This window comes from Scyliorhinus torazame, chromosome 13 (assembly GCF_047496885.1).
Source record: "Scyliorhinus torazame isolate Kashiwa2021f chromosome 13, sScyTor2.1, whole genome shotgun sequence".
In the NCBI taxonomy this organism is placed as follows: Eukaryota; Metazoa; Chordata; class Chondrichthyes; order Carcharhiniformes; family Scyliorhinidae; genus Scyliorhinus; species Scyliorhinus torazame.
The window spans coordinates 60,363,701-60,390,483 of record NC_092719.1 but is presented as its reverse complement, the minus strand read 5'-3'; the positions used below and the strand labels follow the sequence as shown (position 1 = coordinate 60,390,483).

Genomic DNA, 26,783 nt, shown 5'->3' with positions numbered 1-26,783 from the left:
AGTGAGACTTCAACATAGAACAATGTACAATTTACGAATATAACAATATTCGCTAAACAGTCGCAACAGCCTGCTGCAGATACAGCCAGGTAATTCCACAACCAATTTGTCAGATCAGGATTCTGCAATCCTGTCACACCTGTTAAGAGATCCAAATTTACCTTGTCAGGCAGTGTTAGGGAACTACAGGTCCCTCATGTCCCAGGAGTTTCCACACATGGGGGTTTGGAGTGGATTGTGCATGAACAGTCCAGCATTTGAGATCTTTGGTCCAGGGACAAGTGCCCACTATGCCTGCACAGGTGTGGGGGGGGGGGGGGGGGGGGGGGGGGTGCGCGGAAACAGCACAAAAAAACAATCACATGACCGAGGAGTGGGATACCATACCAGAGAGGAGTACCAGGACAGGGGATCGGTAGAGGGGATGAAGTTCAAAAGAGGGATCTGAGGGATAGGGGAAGGGAGACGGTCCCAGAGAGTGAATTGGGGAAGGAATCACCAGGAGCAGACCACCAGTAGCAACTACTATGGAGAACAGCAAAGAAAACAGCTCCAAGCAGTAGAAGTGCTACGATTGGCAGGTTTCAAGTAGCGAGGGCTGTGAGGAAGCTCTGAGGAGCTGAAAAAACAGTGGAAAGTTGGTTACACTATGCTATGGGCCATTGGGGGTAAAGGTAACCCTTTGGAACAGTGGTGCTCATCTCAGCATAGTTCAAGCTGAAGCTGTGCTTGAGAGTTGGTGCAGCAATGTGGACTCAGGAATCTTGGGGAAATGCATTTTCTGTTTTAGCCCTCAGGGGGCAGACACACTGGCTATCATGGGAAAAAGCATTGTTAAGATCAGGGCCACTTTCAGGATGAAGCCATCGATGTTGATGATGATATTGGCATTTTGATATGCCAGATGAGCAGGGGAGGAGAACTGACTCTACTCTATTCAACCTTTTCATATGGTGACAGCAGAGGTTTAAGTTTCTTCTTTGCAAGGATATGCCCTTTTCAAATCAGAATGTATTCAGCTATTTTAGCTGTGAGTAATAGGGAGCCAATCAATAAGGTTTTCTTGAGTCAAAGAACAAATTTAATTACTAAACCCAGGAAAAATAATAAACATAACAGCAAGGACTTAGTTCTCATGCAGTCTTTCGCGCTCAAACATACACAGAGGTATCAGAAATAAGGAGAGTTAGAGTCAAGAGTCCAAAGAAAAGGTAAAATAATATGCAGTTAGGAGTCCTTTGATTGTGCTTTGTCAGGAAGCAGGGGTAGCTTTAAGTAATCTATGTTTGTATTGTTGGATATTAGAAATAAAGGTATTGATTTACGAGTGTTTAATTTAGTGTTTCTCTGTAAGAAATGGTTAAAATTCTAGATAGGTTATTGTTAAAAAAAGGTGATTGCATGCCTAGGGATTTTGGTTTAATTTCAAATTGTCTATCTGTGCTTCAAGTTTATGATGTGAAAGGCAAACAAATGTAAAGAAGGACAGAGCTGTTGCTTGGCAAGCAAGGGCCACGTTTAAGTTAGAAGAACCGTTTGAGTTAGTTTTAACTGGATCCAAGGCAGTTGGAGCTTAGCAGCTAATGAGGAATCAGCTCTCACAGTTCTACCAGAAGCAGAATGTTAGGATCCTGGATGAGCGCCCAACTATTCGCAATTTGTAAATTTGTGAGGAAAGGTGACTGTACCACAGGAGTGATAACACTGACCAACGGGTATCTTTTATGTTAAAAATACTTTAATTTAAACACAGAATTAACTACATTGGCAACAAAGAAATAACTTTGCAAATAACAGTTACAACAGCTCAAAATAAAAACTTAAAACATATTCCCTACACCTGCCACTATATATTCCAATTAAGCAACAAATGTAGTTCAAATATTCCTTAAGTTAACAATCAGCTTTACTTGCTTTTCTCTGTGCAGAGCCCCTAGAGACAATCTTTCAGGAGCAAACTAAAAGACGTTTCTTGGCAGACTAAAATCCTGTGGCAAACTGAAACCACAGGCAGACCTGGCTCCTTCCCTTAATTACATCTTCTGTACCAAAGCACAAGGCATTCTTCTGTCTCCTTCCACAAGATGTGCCATGACCTGGTTAACCAGGACCAAATACAAAGGCGGGGTTTACCGGTCACGTCACGTTCTCGGTTGAGCGTGAAGCAGCGATAAATTGCGGGAGACACCAAAATTGGGAACCGCGCCGTGCGACAATTGGTTAGCGATCTAACTGTCCCTCTCCAGTTGGCGAGATGAAGATCCTGCCATGGCGTGGCGAGAAACCAATAATTACCAATTAAAGCAATTCTCCAAACAATTAACAGGACCGACCCCCTTTCGAACAGCTTCCCGTGATCTAACTGTCTCCCCAGCAAGTGGTCACGTGGACGCCAATAGGTACACATTTTTAAGAACGTAAAGCTGGTGGAATAGTTGCTGTGGGGATCCAAGGAGGCGAGTAGCCATCTTTGAACCTGGGCAGTGAGCTCGGGGACCCTGGGATTGCTACCCCAGTGCTGGGGGGGGCGGCCTTTTCGGGAGGGGGGGGGCATCGGTGGGGGAGTGGGTGTCCCAGCGCCCGTGGCTCTGCCATGACACCCATGGATTGTCTGTACCATAACTGGGGCTCTGGCTACTGCCTATCTGTCCCACTGACCACTCATAACCCCCACTGACCAAGGCACCCTCTGGGCACATAGCTGAAGGCTATTGCTAATAGGGTATTGGCAATCGAGGTAATGTGAGCACATCACAGCTCCCAAGTGAATTCCCATGGTTACATGTGCCATGTCAGTGAGAGCTACTTCCCAGCATCCCAACCAGACCATGAGGCCTGGACACCTTGCCTGAACACTGGAGGCGTCAACACCACAAATGCAAAAGACAGCATCCAAAAACTGGACCTCAGCATTAGGGACATCCTCACAACCAGAGGGTGGGTGTGAGCACCTGGGAGGAAACCAGCACCCGGTCCAGATAATGTTATCAAGGGGTGTCTTGGGTACAGGCTCCGGTACCCGGGGCCACATGCTGCGGCTAGGGTGCATGGCAAGGCGTGTTGGACAGCATCCTAAAGGGTGGCAGGGGATGTGAAGGGGAGTCATGGGGGAACCGGAGGTTACCGGGCTGTAAGCCAACACTGATTGACTGTCCCTCGCTCTGCAATTCTTTAGAAATTACACAATATGGATGATAAACTGCCATCGTGGTGCAGTGGCAGGCCAGGCTGCCAGACAATGGAGAATGCCGAGGCAGAGGCGGCAGCCCATGTGCAGGGCCCCACCCAACGCCCTTAGGACCCGGGCGCCCATCCGGCCAGGGTGGGGCCCAGAGGGGGAGGCCGGTAATGGCGCAACCTGTACAGGTGTTGCTGGTCTTTCGAACAGATGACAGACAGCATGTGCCGCAGGAGGCTTTGCCTCAACATGGGAATGGTGCTTCACCTGTGCCAGGTCTGGTTTAGCACTGGGCTAAACAGCTGGCTTGTAATGCAGAACAAGGCCAGAAGCGCGTGTTCGATTCTCGTACCGGCCTCCCCGAAAGGCGCCGGAATGTGGAGACTAGGGGCTTTTCACAGTAACTTCATTGAAGACTACTTGTGACAATAAGCGATTATTAATAAATTATTAATGAATATCCTTGTGGATGTGGCATCAGGTGGAAAAGGAGGATACTCACTCTCGGTGGCCTTCACGGTCACCGCAGTCCTGAACTTTTACACCACAGGATCATTCCAAAGCTCGAGCGGGGTCTTGTGGGCTGTTGGTTGGGAAATGTTGCCCAAGTGCATCTGTGGAGTCATGGATGCCTGTTTGCCCTGGACCAAGCCCAACAGGATGTCCGAGCAGCAGGATTCTCTGCCGTTGCCGGGATGCCCAAGATCCAGGGGGTAAAAGATAACACGTATGTCACCTTGTGCACAACATGGCGTCAGGGAGTGCCCTATATCAACAGGAAGGGGTTCCACTCCCTGAATGTTCAACTTGTGTGTGTGTGACCACCACATGAAAATCATGCATGGGGCATACTTCTCATGGAATGTGCATGATAGCTACATCCTGGGGCAGTCCGAGATCTCCAGGGTGACTGGGTGAGTCTTGTGAAATAAGGGGTACCCGCTTAGGACCTGGCTAATGATGCCAGTACGAAGCTGGAGATCGATGCGGAGACCCAATATAACGAGGCCCATATCGCCACACGTGCTGTCATTGAGCCGTGCATCGGATTATTCAAATTGTGGTTCCGATGCCTGGACCGCTCTGGTGGTGCACTTTAGTACACCACCGGAGGGTCGCCCACTTTGTGGTCATCTGCTGTGCCCTGACACAGCAGTGGGATGAATGGAGGTGGAAGAACATGCGGACACCTCCGAGGAGGTGCTGGACCAGGAGAGGCTGGAAGACGAGCCCAGGAAGGACTTGCACGATCAGCTGGAGGATGGAGGACAGGCAGCATCGGCGTGTGCCCAGCATGCCCGGATCCAGGGCGGCCCTCACCCTTGCCCGCTTCACATAGGACGTGGCTAGATCCGTCATCCTACCTCAACTCCCCCTTCCCATCCACTGTCGAACCACACCCGTGCCCCCACTGACGTGCCTCACCGTCCTCCCACCCCACACACACCATCTCCCAAACCCAATCGCCTTGTTCCACCCTTCTAGGGTCTTTGTTACATCACTCCAGGGTGATGGGCCTGTGTCTGCATTGTCAGCGGGTCCATGTTGAGAGCAGGAGGTTGATGATAACCCGCTGTGAGCTAAGCACCAGTGCTCCTCATAATGCCATAGGCTGATTCCTGCTAAGTGCGCACTCACACCCATAACCTGCACGTGGTATGCCTTGGGTGAAGGGCAGATCTAGGACCACTGTGCCTGGGCGGCTGAGGCAGGGGTTTGGAGGTTGGACCGCATTGCGGAATTACGTGCCAGAGGCTTCACGTGTCTCGGATGCAACATGTTTTATTGGTGTACAGTTATGACCCCAACTCCCCCTAGCTTCCGATGGTGTCGCCTCCCCCCCCCCCCCCCCCCCCCCACTTCCCCAACCCCTTCTCCACCTCAGTGCCCTCTTGTCCTGGTCAATGCCTGTAGGGCCCTGGGACCACCTCGGGACGGAGGAACAGCTGGACTAAGCTCCGGATGTCCTTGCGTCATCTGGCTATGCCAGCATGGCGGCTCCCCACCATGGCATCGACGCCCTCAGCGATGCCCCTCTGTGAGCAGGCCGCGTTCTGCAGTGCCTTTGGAGCGCTTCAGCAATGCCCACCTGAGACTGGGAATGCTCTGCAGAGCCCCGGCGAGGTTCACTCATGTCCCCCAGTGACTGGGACATACTGGCTGCCCTGTGGCTGGCCCACTGAGCCCTTTGGGGGAATAGGGTGTCACGGCTCAACTCCACCACGTCCAACAGTCTGGTGTGGTCTGCCGTGCCTTATTTGGAGCTGGTCTCCTTGGTGGCATGGCTGCATGTTGTGTGGGGTTAGCTCTGCTGGATCGGTTTAAGTGCTGCTCCCCCTCATTTGTAGGGGCTGACCCCGGAAAATCAGCTGGCGTGACATCATTTGCAGTGTGATGCCCGTGCTGCCTCGTTAAGAGGACCTGTTATCGTTAGATACCGGCGATGGCCTCACCAGGTCGGCTGTTGGGAAACTCCCGGCAGTTCCCACGTATCACCACACTTAGAACAAATTTGGTTAGATCGCGCCCAATATCTCTCATAAATCATCGACATCCCAGGGAGTAAAACAAAACAATATTCCATTAGCCAGCTATCTGTAAAACACTCAATGCTTCTCAAATCAATTAGTACAACATTCCCTCTGCAAAATTTACTTTTACGACTCCTTAATCACAGTTCTAGCAGACATACCGGCATCTTAAACCTGATTTTTAAATAATATTATTGCAACAAATATAAAATGTAACAATTTATTACACTCATCACAAGAAGCAGAAGAGCTGGACAATGGAGTAATGGGAATAACGCAAGTCCCAGAAATAAAAGAACAAATAGTTATAGAAACCAAGGAATGAAATGGGAGGTCATCCATTTTGGTTGGAATAACAGCAAAATGGACGATTATTTAAATGGTAAAAAATTGCAGCATGCTGCTGTGCAGAGGGACCTGGGTGTCCTTGTGCATGAATCGCAAAAGGTTGATTTGCAAGTGCAGCAGATAATTAAGAAGGCAATTGGAATTTTGTCCTTCATTGCTAGAGGGATGGAGTTTAAAAGCAGGGAGGTTATGTTGCAGCTGTATAAAGTGCTGGTGAGGCCCCACTTGGAGTATTGTATATAGTTTTGGTCTCCTTACTTGAGAAAGGATGTACTGGCACTGGAGGGGGTTGCAGAGGAGATTCACTAGGTTGATTCCGGAGTTGAGAGGATTGGCTTATGAGGAGAGACGGAGTACACTGGGACTGTACTCATTGGTATTTAGAAGAATATGGGGGCATTTTATAGAAACATAAAATTATGAAGGGAATAGATAAGATTGACTGGAGGAATCAAATTGGCAAGGGTAGCCTGGAGGCAGAGTTCATTGAATGCATTGGAGATTATTTCCTGGAACAGTATGTTGGGGAACCAACCAGGGAGCAGGCTACTCTCGATTTGGTATTTTGTAATGAGGAGGGATTAATTAATATCCTCATAGTTAACGATCCATTAGGGAGTAATAACCATAGTATGGTAGAATTCAAGATTCAGTTTGGGGGCGAGAAAATGGAGTCCCACATTAGTGTTCTGGAATTAAACAAAGGAAATTATATAGCCTGGAGGACAGATTTGGCCTGTATAGACTGGGCAGGAAGGCTAATAGGTAGGACAGCTGATGAGCAGTGGCAGTTGTTTAAGGAGATACTCAATTCCTCACAACTAAAATATATCCCAGTGAGGAAGGAAGAAAGATAGGAAGAGGATAAAAAACATCCATGGCTAAACAAGGAGGTCAAGGACATTATAAAGACAAGAACTAAGTTATATCATATTGCAAAGGCCAGTGGCAGGCTGGAAAATGGAGGGGCACCTGGGTGTCCTTGTGCACGAGTTACAGAAAACGAGCATGCAGGTGCAGCAGATAATAAGGAAAGCAAATAGAATGTTGGCATTTATAGCAAAAATAATATAAAGGTAAAGAAGTGTTGTTGCAACTATACAAAGCATTGGTAAGGCTGCACCTGGAGTATTGTGCACAGTTTTGGTCCTCTTATTTGAGGAAAGATGTAGTGGCATTGGAGGCAGTTCAGAGGAGGTTCACTAGATTGATTCCAGAGATGAGGAGAGATTGAACAGTTTAGGCCTATACTCTTTAGAGTTTAGAAGAATGAGGGGAGTCCCAGAGGACTGGAAAGTGACTAATGTAAAACCACTGTTTAAGAAGGGAGGGAGGCAGACGACGGGAAATTATAGGCCGGTTAGTCCGACTAAGTCACTGGTAAGATTTTAGAGTCTGTTATTAAAGATGAGATCGCAAAGTACTTGGAAGTGCATGGTAAAATAGGACTGAGTCAGCACGGCTTTGTCAAAGGGAGGTCGTGTCTGACAAATCTGTTAAGAGTTCTTTGAGGAGGTAACAAGGCATTAGACAAAGGAGAACCAGTCGATGTGATTTATTTAGAAGGTGCGGCATAGGAGACTGTTAAATAAGTTAAAAGCCCATGGTGTTAACGGAAGATCCTGGCACGGATAGAGGATTGGCTGACTGGCAGAAGGCAGAGAGTGGGGATAAAGGGATCCTTTTCAGGATGGCAGCCGATGACTAGTGGTGTGCCTCAGGGGTCTGTGCTGGGACCACAACTTTTCACAATATACATAAATGATCTGGAAGAAGGTACTGAAGGCACTGTTGCTAAGTTTGCAGATGATACAAAGATCTGTAGAGGGACAGGTAGTATTGAGGAAGCAAGGGGGCTGCAGAAGGATTTGGACAAGCTAGGAGATTGGGCAGTGAAGTGGCAAATGAAATATAATGTGGAAAAGTGTGAGGTTATGCACTTTGGAAGGAGGAATTTAGGCATAGACTATTTTCTAAATGGGAAATGCTTAAGAAATCAGAAGCACAAAGGGACTTGGGAGTCCTTGTTCACGATTCTCTTCAGGTTAATGTGCAGTTTCAGTCGGCACTTAAGAAGGCAAATGCAATGTTAGGATTCATGTCAAGGGGGCTAGAATACAAGGCCAGGGGTGTACTTCTGAGGCTGTATAAGGCTCTGGTCAGACCCCATTTGGAGTATTGTGGGCAGTTTTGGGCCTCATATCTGAGGAAGGATATGCTGGCCTTTGAAAGGGTCCAGAGGAGGTTCACAAGAATGATCGCTGGAATGAAGAACTTATCGTATGAGGAACGGTTGAGGACTCTGGGTCTGTACCCGTTGGAGTTTAGAAGGATGAGGGGGAACCTTATTGAAACTTCCAGGATATTGCGAGGCCTGGATAGAGTGGACATGGAGAGGATGTTTCCACTTGTAGGAAAAACTCGAACCAGAGGACACCATCTCAGACTAAAGGGACGATACTTTAAAACTGAGTTGAGGAGGAGTTTCTTCAGCCAGAGGGTGGTGAATCTGTGGAACTCTTTACCGTAGAAGGCTGTGGCGGCCAAATGACTGAGTGTCTTTAAGACAGAGATAGATAGGTTCTTGATTAATAAGGGAATCGGGGGTTATGGGGGGAAGGCAGGAAAATGGGGATGAGAAAATATTAGCCATGATTGAATGGCAGAGCAGACTCGATGGGCCGAGTGGCCTAATTCTGCTCCTATGTCATCTGGTTTTATCTAATTGAGGTATACAAGATGCTAAAAGCTATGGATAAAGTAGTCGTGAAGATGATGCTTCCTCTTCTGGGGCATTCTAAAATGAGAAGTCAGAATTTCAGAATAAGAGGTAGCAAATTTAAAACAGATTTGAGAAAAAACTATTGCTCCAAAGGGTTGTGAATCTGTGGAATTTGCTACCCCAGAGTGTGGTGAATGCAGGGACAGTGAGTAAATTTAAGGGGAATTAGACATTTTTTATTGGTCATGGGTTGAAGGGTTATGGAGAACGGGCAGGACGGTGGAGTTGAGGCCAGGATGGGATCAGCCATGATCACATGAGGGTGTTTAGGCTCGGGAGGCTAAATTGCCTTTTCCGGTTCCTAGGTCATGTGTTCTAGGGAGGAGATGCTCTGGCTGATTTTGCAATCCACCTCTTGATCTGTAACACTGTAAGTAGCAGATGAGCCATGATAAAATGGTGGAGCAGACTTGATGGGCAGAATGGCTTAATTCTGCTCCTATATCTTATGAACTTATGTGAAGCAAGCAGGGAGGTTGTTTTCATTGGCGGATGGAAATAGAACAAGGGGACATAGCCTCAAAATAAGGGGGAGCAGATTTAGGATTTAGTTGAGAAGGAACTTCTTCACCCAAAGGTTTGTGAATCTGTGGAATTCCCTGCCCAGTGAAGCAGTACAGGCTACCTCGTTGAATGTTTTTAAGGCAAAAATTTTTGAACAGTAAAAGAATTAAGGGAAATATGGTGAGCAGGTGGGTAAGTGGAGCTGTATACAAAAAGATCATCCATGATCTTATTGAGTGGCAGAGTGGGCTCGAGGGGCCAGATGGCCTACTCCTGCCTATAGTTCTTATGTTCTTAAACGAGAAGTTTCAGGGGATCGAAGTTAACTGGACAAAAGGACCTGGAATTTGATCAAGTGGAATTAACAATATAGCTGAAAAGTGTAGACCTGGTGATGGTGGCTAGCCAGAAGCCAGGGGTTGGATTCTCCGCCCCGCCACATTTCTGTTTTACCCCGCCGGTGGGACGCTCAGTTACGCCGGCTAGTCAATGGGGTTTCCCATTGTGGGCAGCCCCACGCCATCGGGAAAACTTGGCTGCTGGCAAAATGGAGCATCCCTCTGGCGGAGAATCCAGCCCCAGATATCTGAAACAATCCTAGGGTTGGTGACCTTATATAGCTTGTGAAGCAATGGTGTGCTGTTGGCACTACTGAATACCTGTGTGCAAGTTTGAATTCAAGGCAGAGGAATACTGAAAGTAGAGTTGGAAATCCTAGAAGTGGATCCTTGCTGAAACCAGCTGAGGAAGGTATTGTTTGGAAGAAGATTCGAAGATGTACATTTTCGAGAGTAGAGTTTGCGAAACACTCGTATGGAAGCCAGAGTCCAGTGAGGCCCATTGGCTCACAGTGTAATAATCATCTGGGGGTATATTTAGAGGAGAAATCCATAGAAGTTCAATTGGGTGGCATCTGCCATTTGGTTTCAGAGTGTGGTGTGTGTGGCCACAGTTGGTCTATTGGTTTACAAGGTGTGTATTTACTGTGAACATTATAGCACAAGATTTATTTTGTAACCTGTGTTATCCTTAAAATCTGCCCACATTTGTGAAGATAGAGGTGAGTGTAGGAGCATTGTATCATAGTTAAAAGTTTAAGAAATGTTTTTTCCTGTCGTCAAAAGCTAATTGACAGCCTTCCGAGTCTGTTCACGCACATTTTCTGCAAGAAAAGTGGAAGTTGCAGTCTTTTAAGCCTGGGTTCCATTCTGGTACCGGATACGGTCAGATGTAGATAATACTGTTACTATTACGAGATTTCAGTTTGCTGGTACAGTTTCTGGTAGAGTGGACTTTTCAAACTGGGCGACATGCTTATTCCAAAAGAGAGAGGGAGAGCACGAGCAGCCCTTGGCACGCTTCCTCTGCTGAAGGCTTTCTAATCACTGCCTGTGTCACTTGTAACCTCTCTCCAGTGGTGGGCAGCCTCGTCTTGAAATACTTCATCGATTATGTATTTCCAAGAGATTTTGGATGGATCTGCCTGTGGCAGCCATTGTTTCAATATCAGTACTTTTCATTTTTAATCTCGTCCGGAGATAGTTACAAATTTCAATGGGTATCTGGATTATAGGGATGGTCTCTCCCTTCTCATTCCCCATAGGATGATTTATAGGTTTCTCACCTCCATCATCGATTGTGACCTTGCACTTTTAAACAGTTTGCGCTGTCTCAGTTTTGCATTGTTGACATTTTTTGTGACGTGACAGAGGAGGGATAAGGAACATGGAATTGTTCATGAATGGAGAGATTCCTGCATGGGGACCTCCCTCCGGGCCCTCGCCACGGTGGCGCACACATCCCCACCCAAAAAACACTCCAGCAGCCCGGTGGTAATAGCCACCGTCCAGTCCTGGAACCAACTACGGCAACAATTTGGCCTGACCAGAATATTGGGTAAAGCTCCCATCTGCAACAACCATAGGTTCACGCCAGCGCTGACTGACGTCACCTTCAAAAGGTGGGGACAGGGACTTCCGGTTGCGGTGATGCCTTGCTAGCCGCACGTTTCGGCGGCTCCAGCTCCGACGGACCTTTGGGCTCTTTTAAGAGCCCCAACGGGAAATTTGTGGGCGACGCAACCCGGTGTGGGGTGAGTGAGAAGGGAGTCCCCCCCCAACGAAGGAGGAAAATACCGGCGGCGGCGGCTGCAGCGCGAGGAATCGTCGACCAAAGAGACAGAAAGGGAGAAGCACCAGATGGCGGCGGAGAAAGCTCAGGCGACATGGGGGCCCGAACAGGACGAATTTTTGAGACGGTGTGTGGAGCTACTAAAGAGGGAGGTGCTGACCCCGATGCTGCAGGCAATTGAGGGGCTCAAGGAGACACAAAAGACCCAGGAGACAGAGCTCCGCGTGGTGGAGCAGAAGGTGACGGATAATGAGGACGAGATCCTGGGCCTGGCGGTCAAAACACAGACGCACGAGGCACTTCATAAAAAGTGTACTGAAAGGATCGAGGCCCTAGAAAACGGAGCTCGAAGAAAGAACCTTCGGATACTGGGTCTCCCTGAGGGGGTGGAAGGAGCGGACTGTGGAGCTTATGCAAGTACGATGCTGAGCTCACTGATGGGTGCTGAGGCCCCTGCGGGCCCCTTGGAGTTGGAGTGGGCACATCGGATCCCGGCGAGAAGACCAAAAGCGGGAGAACCACCCAGGGCGAAAATCATGCGATTTCACCGCCTTAAGGATAGAGAAGAGGTCCTGAGATGGGCTAAAAAGGTGCGGAGTAGCAGATGGGAGAATGCAGTGGTACGGGTGTACCAGGATTGGAGTGCGGAGGTGGCGAGAAGGAGGGCGAGTTTTAACCGAGCCAAGGAGGTGTTGCATAAAAAGAAGGTGAAGTTCGGGATGCTGCAGCCGGCAAGACTATGGGTCACGTATCAGGAGAGACACCATTATTTCGAGACGGCGGAGGAAGCATGGAGCTTTATTAAAAAGGAGAAATTGGATCGGAACTGAGGGACTGATACTGCAGGAAATGTTATTGTTAATGTTATGGTTGATGTTAATAGAGAAGTAAATTGGGAAGGGGGGAGACATTGGGAAATGTGGGCACCGGTGAGGGGGGAAAGATGGGACATAGATGGAGAATGAGGAAGGGGAGGGGGAGGGGAAAGGGAGCTGTGCCACAAGAGGCGGGTCAGGTAAAGGGATGTTCCCGCGCCAGAAAGAATATGGCGGGAAGACAGGCGCAAGGCGGATGGGAGTTCCCCACACGGGTGGGTCGAGGAGTGAGCAGGAGTAGCCGGGGTCAGTTGAAGTCAGCTCACTTACGGAAGTAATATGGGGGGAGCAATCACGCTAGAAAGAGATCTAGCGGGGGGGGACGGGGGGGGGGGGGGGACGACAACAACTGGGTTGCTGCTGCGGAAATCCAAAAGGAAATGGCTAAAGAGTGGGTGGACGGGGATGGTATGCGACGCTGGGGGAGCGAGTGGGAGCGCGGAGGTGGGATATGGGACTGGCCTAGAGAAGGTAATGGCTAGTCGACACGGGAGGGGGGCAGGTAGCCCCCTAGTGAGGCTGATCACGTGGAACGTGAGAGGCCTGAAAGGACCGATTAAAAGGGCCCGAGTGCTCGCGCATTTGAAAGGACTAAGGGCAGACGTGGTTATGCTCCAAGAGACGCACCTGAAGGTGGCGGACCAAGTTAGATTAAGGAAAGGATGGGTGGGACAGGTGTTCCACTCAGGACTAGACGCAAAGAATAGAGGGGTGGCGATATTGGTGGGGAAACGGGTAGCATTTGAAGCAAAGAACATCGTAGCAGATAGCGGAGGTAGATATGTAATGGTGAGTGGCAGGCTGGAGGGAATGGAGGTCGTGTTGGTTAATGTATATGCCCCGAATTGGGACGATGCGGGATTTATGAGACGGATGCTGGGGCGTATACCGGACCTGGAGGTAGGAAACTTGATTTTAGGAGGGGACTTTAATACGGTGCTGGACCTGGGGCTAGATAGATCCAGCTCAAAGACCGGAAGAAGGCCGGCAGCGGCCAAGGTGCTTAAGGGGTTTATGGACCAAATGGGGGTAGTGGATCCATGGCGATTTCTTAGACCTAGGGCTAGGGAGTTCTCCTTCTTCTCCCATGTCCATAAAGTGTACTCCCGGATAGATTTTTTTGTTTTGGGAAGGTCGTTGATCTCTAGGGTGGAAGAAGCTGAGTATTCAGCCATAGCGGTTTCGGACCATGCCCCACACTGGGTGGACCTGGAACTAGGAGAGGAAAGGGAGCAGAGAGCACTTTGGCGATTAGATGTGGGATTGATGGCGGACGAGGGAGTGTGTGGAAGAGTGCGGGGGTGTATCGAGAGATACTTGGAGGTCAATGACGATGGCGAGGTCCCTGTGGGAGTGGTATGGGAAGCACTAAAAGCGGTGGTCAGAGGGGAGCTGATCTCCATTGGGGCCCACAAAGGGAAAACAGAGGCCAAGGAAAGGGAAAGATTACTGGGGGAGATTTTAAGGGTGGATAGGGAATTTGCAGAGACCCCGGAGGAGGGACTGTACAGGGAGAGGAGACGACTCCAGACGGAGTTTGACCTCCTGACCACCAGAAAGGCGGAGGTGCTGTGGAGGAAGGCACAGGGGAGGAGGTATGAATATGGGGAAAAGGCTAGTCGCCTGCTGGCTCATCAGTTGCGAAAGAGGACAGCAGCGAGGGAGATAGGGGGAATTAGAGACGAAAGGGAGACACGGTGCGAAGAGCAGGGAAGATAAATGAGGTGTTCAAGACCTTTTATGAGGGACTGTATAGGTCTCAACCCCCAGAGGGAGAGGAGAGGATGCGGCAGTTCCTGGATCAATTGAGGTTCCCGAGGGTGGAAGGCCTGGGGGCACCGATTGGGGTGGACGAGGTTATTAAGGGACTGGGGAGCAGGGAAGGCTCCGGGACCAGACGGGTTCCCGGTGGAATTTTACAGAAAATATGTGGACTTGTTGGCCCCGTTGTTGGTGAGGATATTCAATGAGGCCAGGGAAGGAGGGACTTTACCCCCGACAATGTTGGAGGTGACGATATCGCTAATTTTGAAGAGGGATAAAGATCCGTTGCAGTGCGGGTCCTATAGACCTATTTCATTATTGAACGTGGACGCCAAATTGCTAGCAAAGGTACTGGCATCGAGGATAGAGGACTGTGTCCCGGGGGTGGTGCACGAAGACCAGACAGGATTCGTAAAAGGGAGACAACTGAATGTTAACGTGCGACGACTATTAGGGGTGATAATGATGCCCCCAGTGGAGGGGGAGGCAGAGATAGTGGCGGCAAAGGATGCAGAGAAGGCATTTGATAGGGTGGAGTGGGAGTATCTATGGGAGGTGTTAAGGAGGTTTGGGTTCGGGAACGGGTTTATTAGCTGGGTCAAACTTCTTTATGGGGCCCCAACGGCAAGTGTAGTCACGGGTCGACAAAGATCGGAGTATTTCCGACTATATAGGGGAACAAGACAGGGATGCCCGCTGTCTCCACTGTTGTTCGCGTTGGCAATTGAACCTTTGGCCATGGCGTTGAGAGACTCCAGGAAATGGAGAGGGGTGATTAGAGGGGGAGAAGAACACCGAGTCTCGCTATACGCGGATGACCTATTGTTATACGTGTCGGACCCAGCGGGGGGGATGATAGAGGTTATGCGAATGTTGAGGGAGTTCGGGGATTTCTCGGGGTATAGGCTAAACATGGGGAAGAGTGAATTATTTGTGATACATCCAGGGGACCAGAGCAGAGAGATGGAAGGCCTGCCTCGAAGGAAAGTGGAAAGAAACTTCCGATACCTGGGGATTCAGATCGCTAGGAGCTGGGGAACCTTGCACAGACTTAATCTGACACGGCTGGTAGAACAAATGGAGGAGGACTTCAAGAGGTGGGACATGCAGCCTCTGTCGCTGGCGGGCAGGGTGCAGGCAATTAAGATGATGGTCCTCCCGAGGTTCTTATTTGTATTTCAATGTCTCCCTATACTAATCACTAAGACCTTTTTCAATAAAATAGACAGGAGCATCACGAGCTTCGTGTGGGCAGGGAAAGTTCCGAGAGTAAGGAGGGGGTTCCTTCAGCGTAGCAGGGACAGAGGAGGATTGGCACTACCGAACTTGGGCGACTACTATTGGGCCGCCAATGTGGCAATGATACGTAAATGGATGATGGAGGGAGAGGGAGCGGCGTGGAAAAGACTGGAGAGAAAGTCCTATAAAGGGACGAGTTTAGAGGCGCTGGTGACGGCGCCGCTACCGTTCTCACCAAAAACGTTTACCACGAACCCGGTGGTGGCGGCAACATTGAATATCTGGGGACAGTGGAGGCGACAGAGAGGTGTGCGGGGAGCCCTGGTGGGGTCCCCAATCAGGAACAACCATAGGTTTGCCCCAGGAAGAATGGATGGAGGATTTCAGAGCTGGCACCAGTTGGTAATTAGGAGGGTGGGAGATTTATTTATAGATGGGACTTTTGCGAGCTTGGGGGCATTGGAGGAAAAGTATAAGTTGCCCCGGGGAAACTTCCTGAGATAGATGCAGGTGAGAGCGTTTACTAGACAACAGGTGAGGGAATTTCCGCTGCTCCCGACACAGGGGACTCAGGACAGAGTGCTTTCAGGGATGTGGGTCGGAGAGGGCAAGGTGTCAGAGATATACCGAGAGATGAGGGAAGGGGGGGAGGAGTTGGTCGGCGAACTAAAAGGAAAGTGGGAAGAAGAGCTAGGGGAGGAGATTGAGGAAAGTATGTGGGCTGATGCCCTAAGCAGGGTAAACTCCTCTTCCTCATGCGCCAGGCATGGCCTGATTCAATTCAAGGTGCTACATAGAGCACACATAACGGGAGCAAGACTGAGCAGGTTCTTTGGAGTGGAGGACAAATGTGGGAGGTGCGGCGGAAGCCCGGCAAACCACGCACATATGTTTTGGGCGTGCCCGGCACTGGAGGGGTATTGGAAGGGAGTGACGGGAGTGATTTCGAAGGTGGTGAAGGCCCGGGTCAAACCAGGCTGGGGGCTAGCTCTATTTGGAGTTGCGGATGAGCCGGGAGTGCAGGAGGCGAAAGAGGCCGACGTTGTGGCCTTTGCATCCCTAGTAGCCCGGCGTAGGATCCTACTCATGTGGAAGGAGGCGAAACCCCCCGGACTGGAGGCCTGGGTAAACGATATGGCGGGGTTCATTAAACTGGAGCGGATAAAGTTTGCCGAGAGGATCGGCTCAAGGGTTCACCAGGCGGTGGCAGCCATTTCGCGACTACCTAGAGGAACGTTAGAGGGAAGACAGATGACCTGCAGCAGCAACCCGGGGGGGAGGGGGAGATTTTTAGTTTATGTTAAATGATTATGGGGTTTAGTTATTTGTTTATTGTTAAAATCTCTTTACTGTTACGTTTGCTTTGTAAGAGGGAAAACATTTTTGTTTGGAAAAAAATTTCAATAAAATATATTTTTAAAAAAAGGTGGGGACAGGACAGAAGGACACTGACGGCAGGATCGCAACACTAAGCGAACTGACAGAGAAATTCCAGCTAGCCAGGGGGAACGAGCTAAGGTACCTGCAACTAAAAACTTCCTACGAAAGGAGACAGGGACATACCCACAACCACCACGACAGACACTACTGGAAGAGTTACTGGACGCAAGCATACTAGATAAAGGAAACTGTAGTGACATGTATGACCGACTGGTAGAAGGGGCCGACACCGTATTGGATGCAACAAGAATGAAGTGGGAGGAGGACCTGGGGATCGAAATAGGGTGGGGACTCTGGAGCGAAGCACTGCATAGGGCCAACTCCACCTCCACGTGAGCAAGGCTCAGCCTGACGCAACTAAAAGTGGTACATCGAGCCCACTTAACAAGAACCCATATGGGTAGGCTCTTCCCGGAGGTGGAGGACAGATATGAGCGGTGCCAAGGAGGCCCAGCCAACCAGGCCCACATGTTCTGGTCCTGCCCCAGACTTGTGGAGTACTGGACAGCCTTCTTCGAGGCAATGTCCAAGGTGGTGGGGGTGAGGGTGGAGCCATGACCGAAAGTGGCGGTCTTCGGGGTTTCAGACCAGCTAGATCTATTCCTGGGGAGGAGGGCAGACGCCCTTGCCCTTGCCTCCCTGATCGCCAGCCGTAGAATCCTGTTCGGCTGGCGGTCAGCAGCACCACCAAAAGCTGCAAAAATGTCCGACCTCTCGAAATCTCTCCAAATGGAGAAAATCAAATTCGCCACCCGAGGGTCAGACGACGGCTTCCACAGAACATGGGAGCCATTCACCCAATTGTTCCGAGACCTGTTTGTGGCCAACAAACAAGCAGAAGAATAGCCAGGTAGCGAAGAAACAGGGGAGAGTAGCCAAAGCATGAGAGGGAGATTTAGACCGGGAGGGGGGGGCGGGGCGGGGGGACAGGGGGACACAGCTAAATCTAAGAGGAAGGAAAGACGAGCCACGGTTGGGGGGGGGGGGCAGGAGCGGGGAGAGAGGGTAGAGGGAAGAGATGGAACAATAGAGGAGAGCCTGGGAGGGGGAGGAGGGAGGCAGGGAAACGTTAACAAACTTAACGTCCACAGGAACAGAGAAAACGGGGAAGACGAGAGGGCCGCAGAAGCGGAAGTGCGCAGAAGCGGAACGATGCCTACTTATGTGTGTAAATAATTTTGCCAAGTGTATAGAGCTGCTGCTGTTGAGCCGTCCGATGGCTTCTCAGGGAAAATTAAAACGTCAGCAGCAGCAGCGACCCGACCCGTAGGGGACGAGTGCTCCGTTGGGAGGATGTGGGAAGACTTGGGGCACGTTGGGTCACGTCTAGTCAATTGCTATTGTATATTCTCTTTTTGCACTATGTTAATATTCATTCTATTTTGCTGTGTTAGGATTATCACTATTTATTATGAAAAACTTTGCAAAACTTTAATTAAAAAAATATATATTTTTTAAAAGAGATGTACAGAAGGTGGGAAATGTCTATTTTACCATGTTGTTGTTTGTTATTATTATTTTGCTTGTTGTTATAAAAATTTTGCAAATACTTGAATGAATGGAGAGATGTGACTTATCACTAATTATTTAATCATGTAAAGCTTGATCAGAAAATGTTCAACAATGTTATAGCCTCCTTTTCTCTTACTGTTGCAGCTCCTCCTCAGTTTCTCACCTGTTTGGTGATGGTCAGATTATGCAGCACATTACCACAAATTTTGATACTGGCTAAGCGGAGTACCAGACTCCTCCAAAGCAGTCCAAGCAACAGAAGTTTTCTGTGTCCACATGTGTCAGTCCCAGACCAAAATCATGAGCCACGTCTTTTGTGTACCCAGTAACCAACCTTTGATTTGTGTGGAGGTTCAAACACAGGTCAAAGGAAGAAATTGTGACCACTGCCAGAATAAAGGATATTCAACTGCATGGTGCGCTGCATGCGTTCACATTGAGAGAATGGAATTCCTTTATTTCTTCAAATGTCAGTTGACATAAAGCAAACACAAGGCAATGAGCATGTAAATGATGCAAACCTTTGTGCTCACTCTACCGGATCGTTATCAATAGGTAAAGAGCCTCCGTGACCTCTCTTTTAAAGCAGTGCACTACAAATTGTGAGATGTTGCTGATATTACCAGCAGCAGCCTGGAAAGAGCAAGATTCATACCAGAGCCACAGTCACCTTGGTAGACACAGGAAAGGCAATCCTCGCCATGTTTTCAGATTGTAGTTGCGGATGCAGCATTGGGCAGATTTCAGTCGTAACTACTGTAGTGAAGTGAAGTCTTCTTAAGATTTGGCCTTTGGTGAATTTAAAGGAAGAGAATTGCTCCCTTAAGATCCTCGATAATACGTATCCAGCTCAGAGCCCTCTTACCCTCCCCCTCCCTCTTGTAGTGCTATGACCTTCATTGTTTAAGCTTAGTGTTTAGCAGTTTTTGAGACTTCAAAATAGTTTCAAGGAATTCACACTCCAGTAATTTCAAAGCGCTTAATTAATTTTACACTTCGAAAAGCAAATTATATTTGTAATGTATTATTAGATAGACACACAATTGTTTAAAGCTGTGCAATAAAAATACTGACCAAGGTGAGCAACATTTTTCTATAAGCATTTTAAATTAATTTTAAAATATAAAAACTTCAATAAACTCACTTTTCAGTTATTTCAAATTATGTTTTAAGGTTTGATAGAACACAAGGTTATATAGTTGTTGAGTTTCTGCTCAGTGGTACTCTAGCACAATTTGCACAAAATTGACCAATCGAGGCACTAATTGGCACCTTTAAAAATCTTTGATTTATTAATAAGAAATTGACCAATTTGCACCAATATAACTCATTAATGATTTTGTATAGTTTCTTAGGTTGTTTTCATAGGCTGGATACTGATTGGAAATGCTTTTTTTCAGCTGTATTAATGAAACTGCACCAGGTTACCACATTTAATATATTAAGGAAATTGTTATTGCAAAAGCTTTAAAAAAAAATCTTTGTTCTAAAGCATTGCCCATATATGGTTTATGGGAGATTTTTCTTTCAGCAAAGAGGTTTGAGCAGAAACTTAAAACAAACTATTCAATAAACTGGGGCAATTTTGAACACAATTTGCACTTAGACCACCAATTGTAAAAGTCTCTATCCCCCAATGTTCAACACACAAATTAATGCAAAATTGATGATTAAACAATCATATATTTAAATAGAATATTTGACATCTCAGCTTTTCAAAATACTTGGTTGCATCTTTCTGCAAAGGAGCCATAACATTGTAGTAAACAGAAAGGTTGCAGCTCCAAAACAGCTGTCAAAACCAATACAATGTCAAAAAAGTAAACCCTGAAAGGATCAAGGAAACCTGAAATTCCTACCATCCAAACGATGGGATAGTGAAGAGCATTCCACAATAACCAATTTTCAAATGACATGAGCTGCTGTGATGATCTTGCATCGAATACAAATAATGGCCTTGATTTTCTGAGCCTGTGTCTCTGGTGAAGTTGAAGCTAAGGATTTCATACAATAATGGCCTCATGCCTTCAGTACTGAACAAACATCCCAGCAGCCATGAATTTAATTCAGTCATGGCAATTTGTGAAACTTAGTTCCATAAAACCGATCATTTGAGATTTTAAGAACAAAAAATAAAATGCCTAAAAAAGCAGTCGGATTGTTTAAAGATCTAACTAATTTATAGTTGGTTGGGTTCCTCAAATGTGAGGTAGTTAATAAATTAGGTAAATTGACCAGATAAGACTTTTTTCATTCTTTTAAAAGGATATATTTTTCCACATCTAACCCTCAAGCCCCCAAGAGGGACAAAAATATTGGGCTGGATTCTCCGTTGTCGGGTTTCTCCATTGCGCCGTCAGCGCACCCATACCCGGGGATTTCCCGACGGCGTGGGGCTGCCCACAATGGGAAATCTCATTGGCCAGGTGGTGGGACAGAGAATCCTGCTGTCGGCGAGGGCCCGCTGCACAATAAAACTGGTGCGGCGGGACAGAGAATCCCAGCTTCACGTGGAAATTAACTGACCAGGTTAAAAATCCTGGGCTCCACTGGTGGAAGATGTTGTGTAAATGAAAGATGCATTAACATAAGCTGGGCAAGTATTCATCTGTTCCACCGAGCTGGGCTGGAGAAGGAAACTGATTCAGGGGTTCACATGCCTGCATAATTTCTTCCCTAATTATTTTTAATGATGCAAAAATCAGGTGGGACTCGAATGCATTCCTCCTCACTTCTTTCTGCTCTACCCAGATGAAAATCATCCGATGGGTCTGGGAAGTTATAAAATTAAGACTGTAATCTGGTTAAGCACATCAAGCTAGACTACATGTAAAAGTGAAGCCAGCACTAAAGTTAAATAGTTTAAGATAATTCTACTCCCCCTCCACCACAATGAAAATATGGGGTCTCAAATAAACACAAAACGCAGGAACTAGGAGACAGGATGATCAGCATCTGAAGAAGAAAAATACCAGGTTCATATTTCAAGATGAGACCATTCATCAAAAATATTTCTTAAAAGGTTATGAAAATCAATCTTTTCTCACTTTCTCTGTGTGTATCAGTTAAGTAATCTAGCTTCTCTTATAGTCAACAAATACTGCTCGGGGCGGTACGGTGGCACAGTGGTTAGCACTGCTGCTTCACGGCGCTGAGGACCTGGGTCGGATCCCGGCCCTGGGTCATTCTCCGTGTCGAGTTTGCACATTCTCCCCATGTCTGTGTGTGTCTCACCACAACAACCCAAAGATGAGCAAGGTAGGTGGATTGGCCACTCTAAATTGCCACCTTTATAGAAAAAAAAGAATTGGGTACTCTAAATTTAAAAAAAATAATAATTAAAATATACTGCTCAGGTTTCATACCTGCCCCAGGCAGCCATGGTCTCAGATCTGTTGCTGACAGGAACACAGGACGACTCAGTAACATTGGGACTTTCCATTTTAAAACAAAAACCACAGTTCGGGTCCAACATACAGTTGTTGCAAGATCTGGAATTAAGAAATGAAAACCATTAAAATTGTGATTTGCATCAAAGTAAACATGCACAACACCAACATTTATGGGAATTGCAACTGGATCAGCAATCCAGACGCCCAGTCTAATATGCTGGAGGCACGTGTTCAAAGCCCGCCATGACAATTGGAGAAAATGACAATAAATTAATTTATAAATCTGGAGCAAAATGCGAGTTTCATTATTCATGACTACTGGATTATCATAAAATAACAGCAGTTTCACTCATGTCCTTTAGGAAAAGAAATCAAAATCTTCTGTCTAACCTGGTCTAGCCTACATGGGACTCCAGACACAGAGCGTTGTGGTTGACTCGGAACTGCCCTTTGGAATGGCCAAGAAAGCAAATCAACTGTAGCATCCGGGTAAAAAAAAAAGTCAAAAAGGAATAAAACCCAACAGACCATTCAGCATTGACCGAGGCAGCGGAGCTCAAAACGGAAAACCCAGCCCAGTCAACCCTGCTAAGTACTCCTAACATCTGCACAAAATTGGGAGTGCTCTCCAACAGATTGGTCATACCATAACAGCCTGACAGGGGTTAGGAAAACAAATGTAGTTTTATGGGTTTTTATGTTTGTATTGATAAACATTAGAAATACGGTATAGTTTTAATTGGGTTTAATTTAATCTTTCTGTGGAAGGAAAAGTAAAATCTCTAGTTAGATTCATGCTGGACAAAGGTGTTTGCATGGGGGTTGGTTAAGTTCCAACTATACTTCTATTGTGCTTAGGACTATGGTCTTGTGGTCTAAATAAGCAGCAGAAGAATGTGGGCATTGCTTGGAAACTGGAGGCCCTTTTCAGTGAAAAAAGCTCATAAATCCCTACAATGCAGGAGGCCATTCGGCCAATCGAGTCTGCACCGACCCTTCAAATGACCACCCTACCTAGGCACACTCCCTGCACTATTCCTGCAACCCCACCCTAAGGGACAATTTAGCATGGCCAATCCACCTCACCTGCACATCTTTAGACTGTGGGAGAAAACCTTAGCACCCAGAGGAAATCCATTCAAACACAGGGAGAATGTGCAAACTCCACACAGAATCGAACCCGGGCCCCTGGCGCTGTGAGGCAGCAGTGCTAACCACTATGCCGCCGTGCGACCCCTTGGTCCTTGGTTTAACTTAATTTGTTGGCAGTTGAAGGAGAACAGCAAGGAAGAAACATCTCTCAACTCTTCCAGAAGGAAGACGGAATAGTTTGGGAGCTGCAAAGAGGCAGGCTTCCCAAAGAACCAGTTACAGTCCAGATAACCAGGGACTTGAGACAGAAAGAATGTCTTAAGATGACTGAAATTAAGAGAAAAGAGACCATCCTCAGGTTGGTGTCAGAGTAATTTTCTGAAAAGTTCAAGGAAGAATAAAACTAAGTTAAAGAAACATTTACCAGATTTAAAGTGGGAAAGCAGACTTCAGAGATCAATCAAAAGTTTAATGCCATTTTAATAGAACACAAGTTCTAGCAATTGTGAACAGTTTGTACAGCAGGCAAGACAAAAAAATCCTAAAGGGGATGGTGTAAAACCTGGATACTGGATTCACTGTTAAAAGTGGAGCAAAAAACATTTTAAAGTCATTTGGAAAACCCGGACTGGATTTCGAATACACCAATGGAAATCATTATGTGAAAGAAGTTTTGGGAATGGAATTTGGAAACTTTCATGTGACAATCATTTGATGATGTTCTGAAGAGAAATTTTGTAACTTGGGTTCAGAGTGAGTGTGTATTTGACTACAGCCAGTGTGCTTAAAAGTACTTTGTGTCACTGAGACCATTGTAGCTTAAGATGTACTAATCTGTGTATTTGTTAATTAAGGGGGGAGTAAAGGAGTATTTTTCAGTTTTAATAAATGTCTTTTTTCTTATTGTTAAAGCTAATTAGCTAACCTGTGACTCTGTTCCTCAATTTTTTATTTTAAAAAAGTTAAATTTACCGTCTTTTGAGAGGGTTCCATTCTGGGATCTTCCCGTCCAGTTATAACATCAACTGGGACCGTAACACAGGGTCATACTCACAGAATTGTACATTAGAGCCAATGTCCCAGACTCCTCCTCACCATTCCTTTGTAAGTTCTGTCATACCAAGAGGACGGGCCCACAAGAGGTGACAACACGGTGTACACAGTCAGGCGATTACGGCCTTGTGAGTCCTCGGCTCTGGATCCCATGAAATGCCATGGGATCAGGTCAAAAATGACAAGGAAACCACATGCTGAAGACCACCTTCCATCCTCCCTCAACTAATGAATCAGTGCACTTCCTTGTTGAGCACCACATGGAAAAAGTACTGAGGCTAGCAAAAGCACAGAATGTCAACCCCACAATATCACTGAAAGAAATCCTCAGGTTGGTGTCTTTGACCCAACTATCTTCAGCTGCTTGATGACACCCCCTCCATCATAAGGTCCGAAGTGGCGATGTTCACTGATGATTACACAATGTTCAGCACCATTCCCAACTCTTCAGATACTGACGCAACCCATTTTCATATGCAGAAATACCTGAACATCATTCAGGCTTGGGCCAATAAGTGGCAAGCTACATTTACTCCAGACAACGAGTGTCTCCAACAAGACAGAATCTAAGCATCGTCCCTTGACGTTCAAAGGCATTGCATCACTGCATTTTCCCTATCAAAATCCCGGGAGAATCACTGACCAGTAACTTAACAGGCTGATGAGAGAACACCAGAAAGGCTTTGGCAAAATATGTTCTCCTGTGATTTGCAAAAGAAATGGTGGAATTTGTGCAGCATTGAGACATAATGGGTGGATACCTGATGAGAATTTTCCCTGACTGAAGCCAAGAGGGAGGTAAAGAGAAAAATTGATGTGGATTTTCAAGGTTTAAAGACAGAAATTCAAATAAAGCTGCAAGTGGATAAAGAGAAATAGCTGAATGATCTGTTTTAATGAATTAGAAACTGAGAATCAGAAAGGCAATAAAAGGACACTCTTCCAAACAGTTCTATCAATTAAATGAAAGTTTCAACCGCGCCTGCATCGCATTGTCACACTCTGGCAAGACTGAAATGGAAGCGAAGAAAATTGCTGCATTGTTGGTGCAAATATTGAGTACCTTTACAAGGGTGACTGAGTAGGAATTTAAAGACCAAGTTGAAAATGCGTCTCCTCTACTTCGAGATAAGGTAAAGAGAGCCACTCATTAGATGGCCAGCCATAGGGCCATGGGTGCCAACGATATACCAGTAGAAATGGGAGAATCGTTAGTGGACAGGATGTGTAGAATTTGTGTGGCACTGTGCGAGACTCGCCATCAGCCAGAGGAGTGGACTGACTTTACCTTCCCTTCAACACTCTTCTGAAAAAGGTTGACCTGACCTGAAACAGTGCACAAATTATAGAGCAAATGCTTCGATCTCCTCACTTGGTTCATCCTGGAACAGATCCAGAAAGACAGTGGGATCGCTGATGAGAAAGCTGGATTTCAATGTGAAAGAGGAAACAAAAATTGGATCACTAATTTTAGAATCATAATGTGGAAAGTTCAGAATGTCAGCAGCCAATATACATACGACTGATTGATTTTGAGTAGGTATTCCATTCAGTCTCACATGAAAATTCTGGTTGACAATAGATATGGGATTCCCACCACATTGAATTGCTAGCTAAGCTTTATTGTAAGCAGTGACAAGGTTCATAGCTTCCAGCATATCCTCAGGATGGTTCAGCATCAAAAGAGTGTTAGATAGGGGTGTGTCCTCTCACGATATTTATTCAACATCCTTACAGAAATGGTTGCATGAGGGACAGTTGATGAATATAAAGGTGGGATTGGCAAGCGCAGAGTTTTGAATCTTCAATACGCGGATGTCATTATTCTGCTTGCTAATTCAGTGATGGAGGTACAAGATATGGTGGATAGTCTTAATCCAGTTAACCAGATCAATGTTGACAAGGCAAAGTAGCTGGGGATGAGTGGAAAGACCTGCAAGATTCTTTCAGAGTACAGCCTGAACAAGTTGATAGCATCCGCTACCTTGGGCCACTCATCACACAAGATCCAGTCTACCACAGAAATTCAAGCCAAGTGTCATGCACTCACTTAAGAGCAGGGAGTAACCATGGCATCTTGATTAGAATGAAAATATGGGCACGGTTCAACAGCCTCATCACACTCGGCTGGGTGTCGGGATGAGGTCGCTGAATCTTGCAAGAGGCCTGGATCGAGATTTGTGACGCTTGAAACGCCACGCGAGGTTCAAGAAAATCTTGCAGTGCATCGCGATCTGGATCTCGCTCTCACTGGCCGAGATCCAGGCGAGCATATTCAAATGATCCATCAGGCTCATTTAAATATGTGCTTGCCCAATTCACCTAGGGCCTCAGATTCACTGGATTCGCGAGAGGGACCTGAACTGGGTGCCATTTGGTACTGGTTCACAAAGTCATGAACCAGTCATGATGGCACCTTGGGGCGTTGAGGCTCCTGGGTGGTCAGGCACAAGGCAGAGTGGCACCCTGGCACTCCCCCTAGCACCTAGGCACTGGCACCTGGGCACCCTGGCAGTGCCAACCCGGGCACCCTGGCAGGCCAGGGTGCCTGTGTGGCACTGCCAGGGTGGCAGGTTGCCTGTGCCAGGGGTCGGGCCGGGGGGGAACCTTGCCCATAAAAGCTGGGGTGAGGGAGGGTCTCAAGGACCCCAGAAGAGTTAAGTTGGATGGTGGGCAGGTGAGTCCGGAGACCGCAGTGGGGACGCAGAGGGCGAGGGAGGTTTAAAGACCAGGGCTGCCTTTAAAAATGGTGCCCCGATCCGGGAGTAGTCTACCTACACTGACTTAAAGAGTGGCCTCGACGGGGAGTTCCTCGTCGACGCCCAAAAAAACCAGCAAAGTACCGTTGATGGTGGGATCTTTCTCGGCGTGCTGTCGATAAACATCCCACTATATGCGGACTTTAACTTGAGTCACAGAATCATGCCCTTTGTCTTCTAAAAG

The 26,783-nt window shown here is 47.2% G+C and overlaps 1 protein-coding gene across 4 annotated transcripts in view; it reads right to left on the bottom strand.

Annotated features, from left to right (window-relative positions):
- LOC140388056 (proton myo-inositol cotransporter-like) overlaps nucleotides 1–26,783 on the bottom strand; it is a 296,561-nt gene that overhangs the window by 19,038 nt on the left and 250,740 nt on the right. For all 4 annotated transcript variants that reach the window (XR_011934072.1, XM_072471652.1, XM_072471651.1 and 1 more), the window contains exon 7: nucleotides 21,669–21,794. Coding sequence is in view for 3 of the 4 variants with exons in the window: in XM_072471652.1 (XP_072327753.1) it covers nucleotides 21,669–21,794 (126 nt within the window). In the remaining variant the exon portion in view is untranslated. The remainder of the gene's footprint in view (nucleotides 1–21,668; nucleotides 21,795–26,783) is intronic.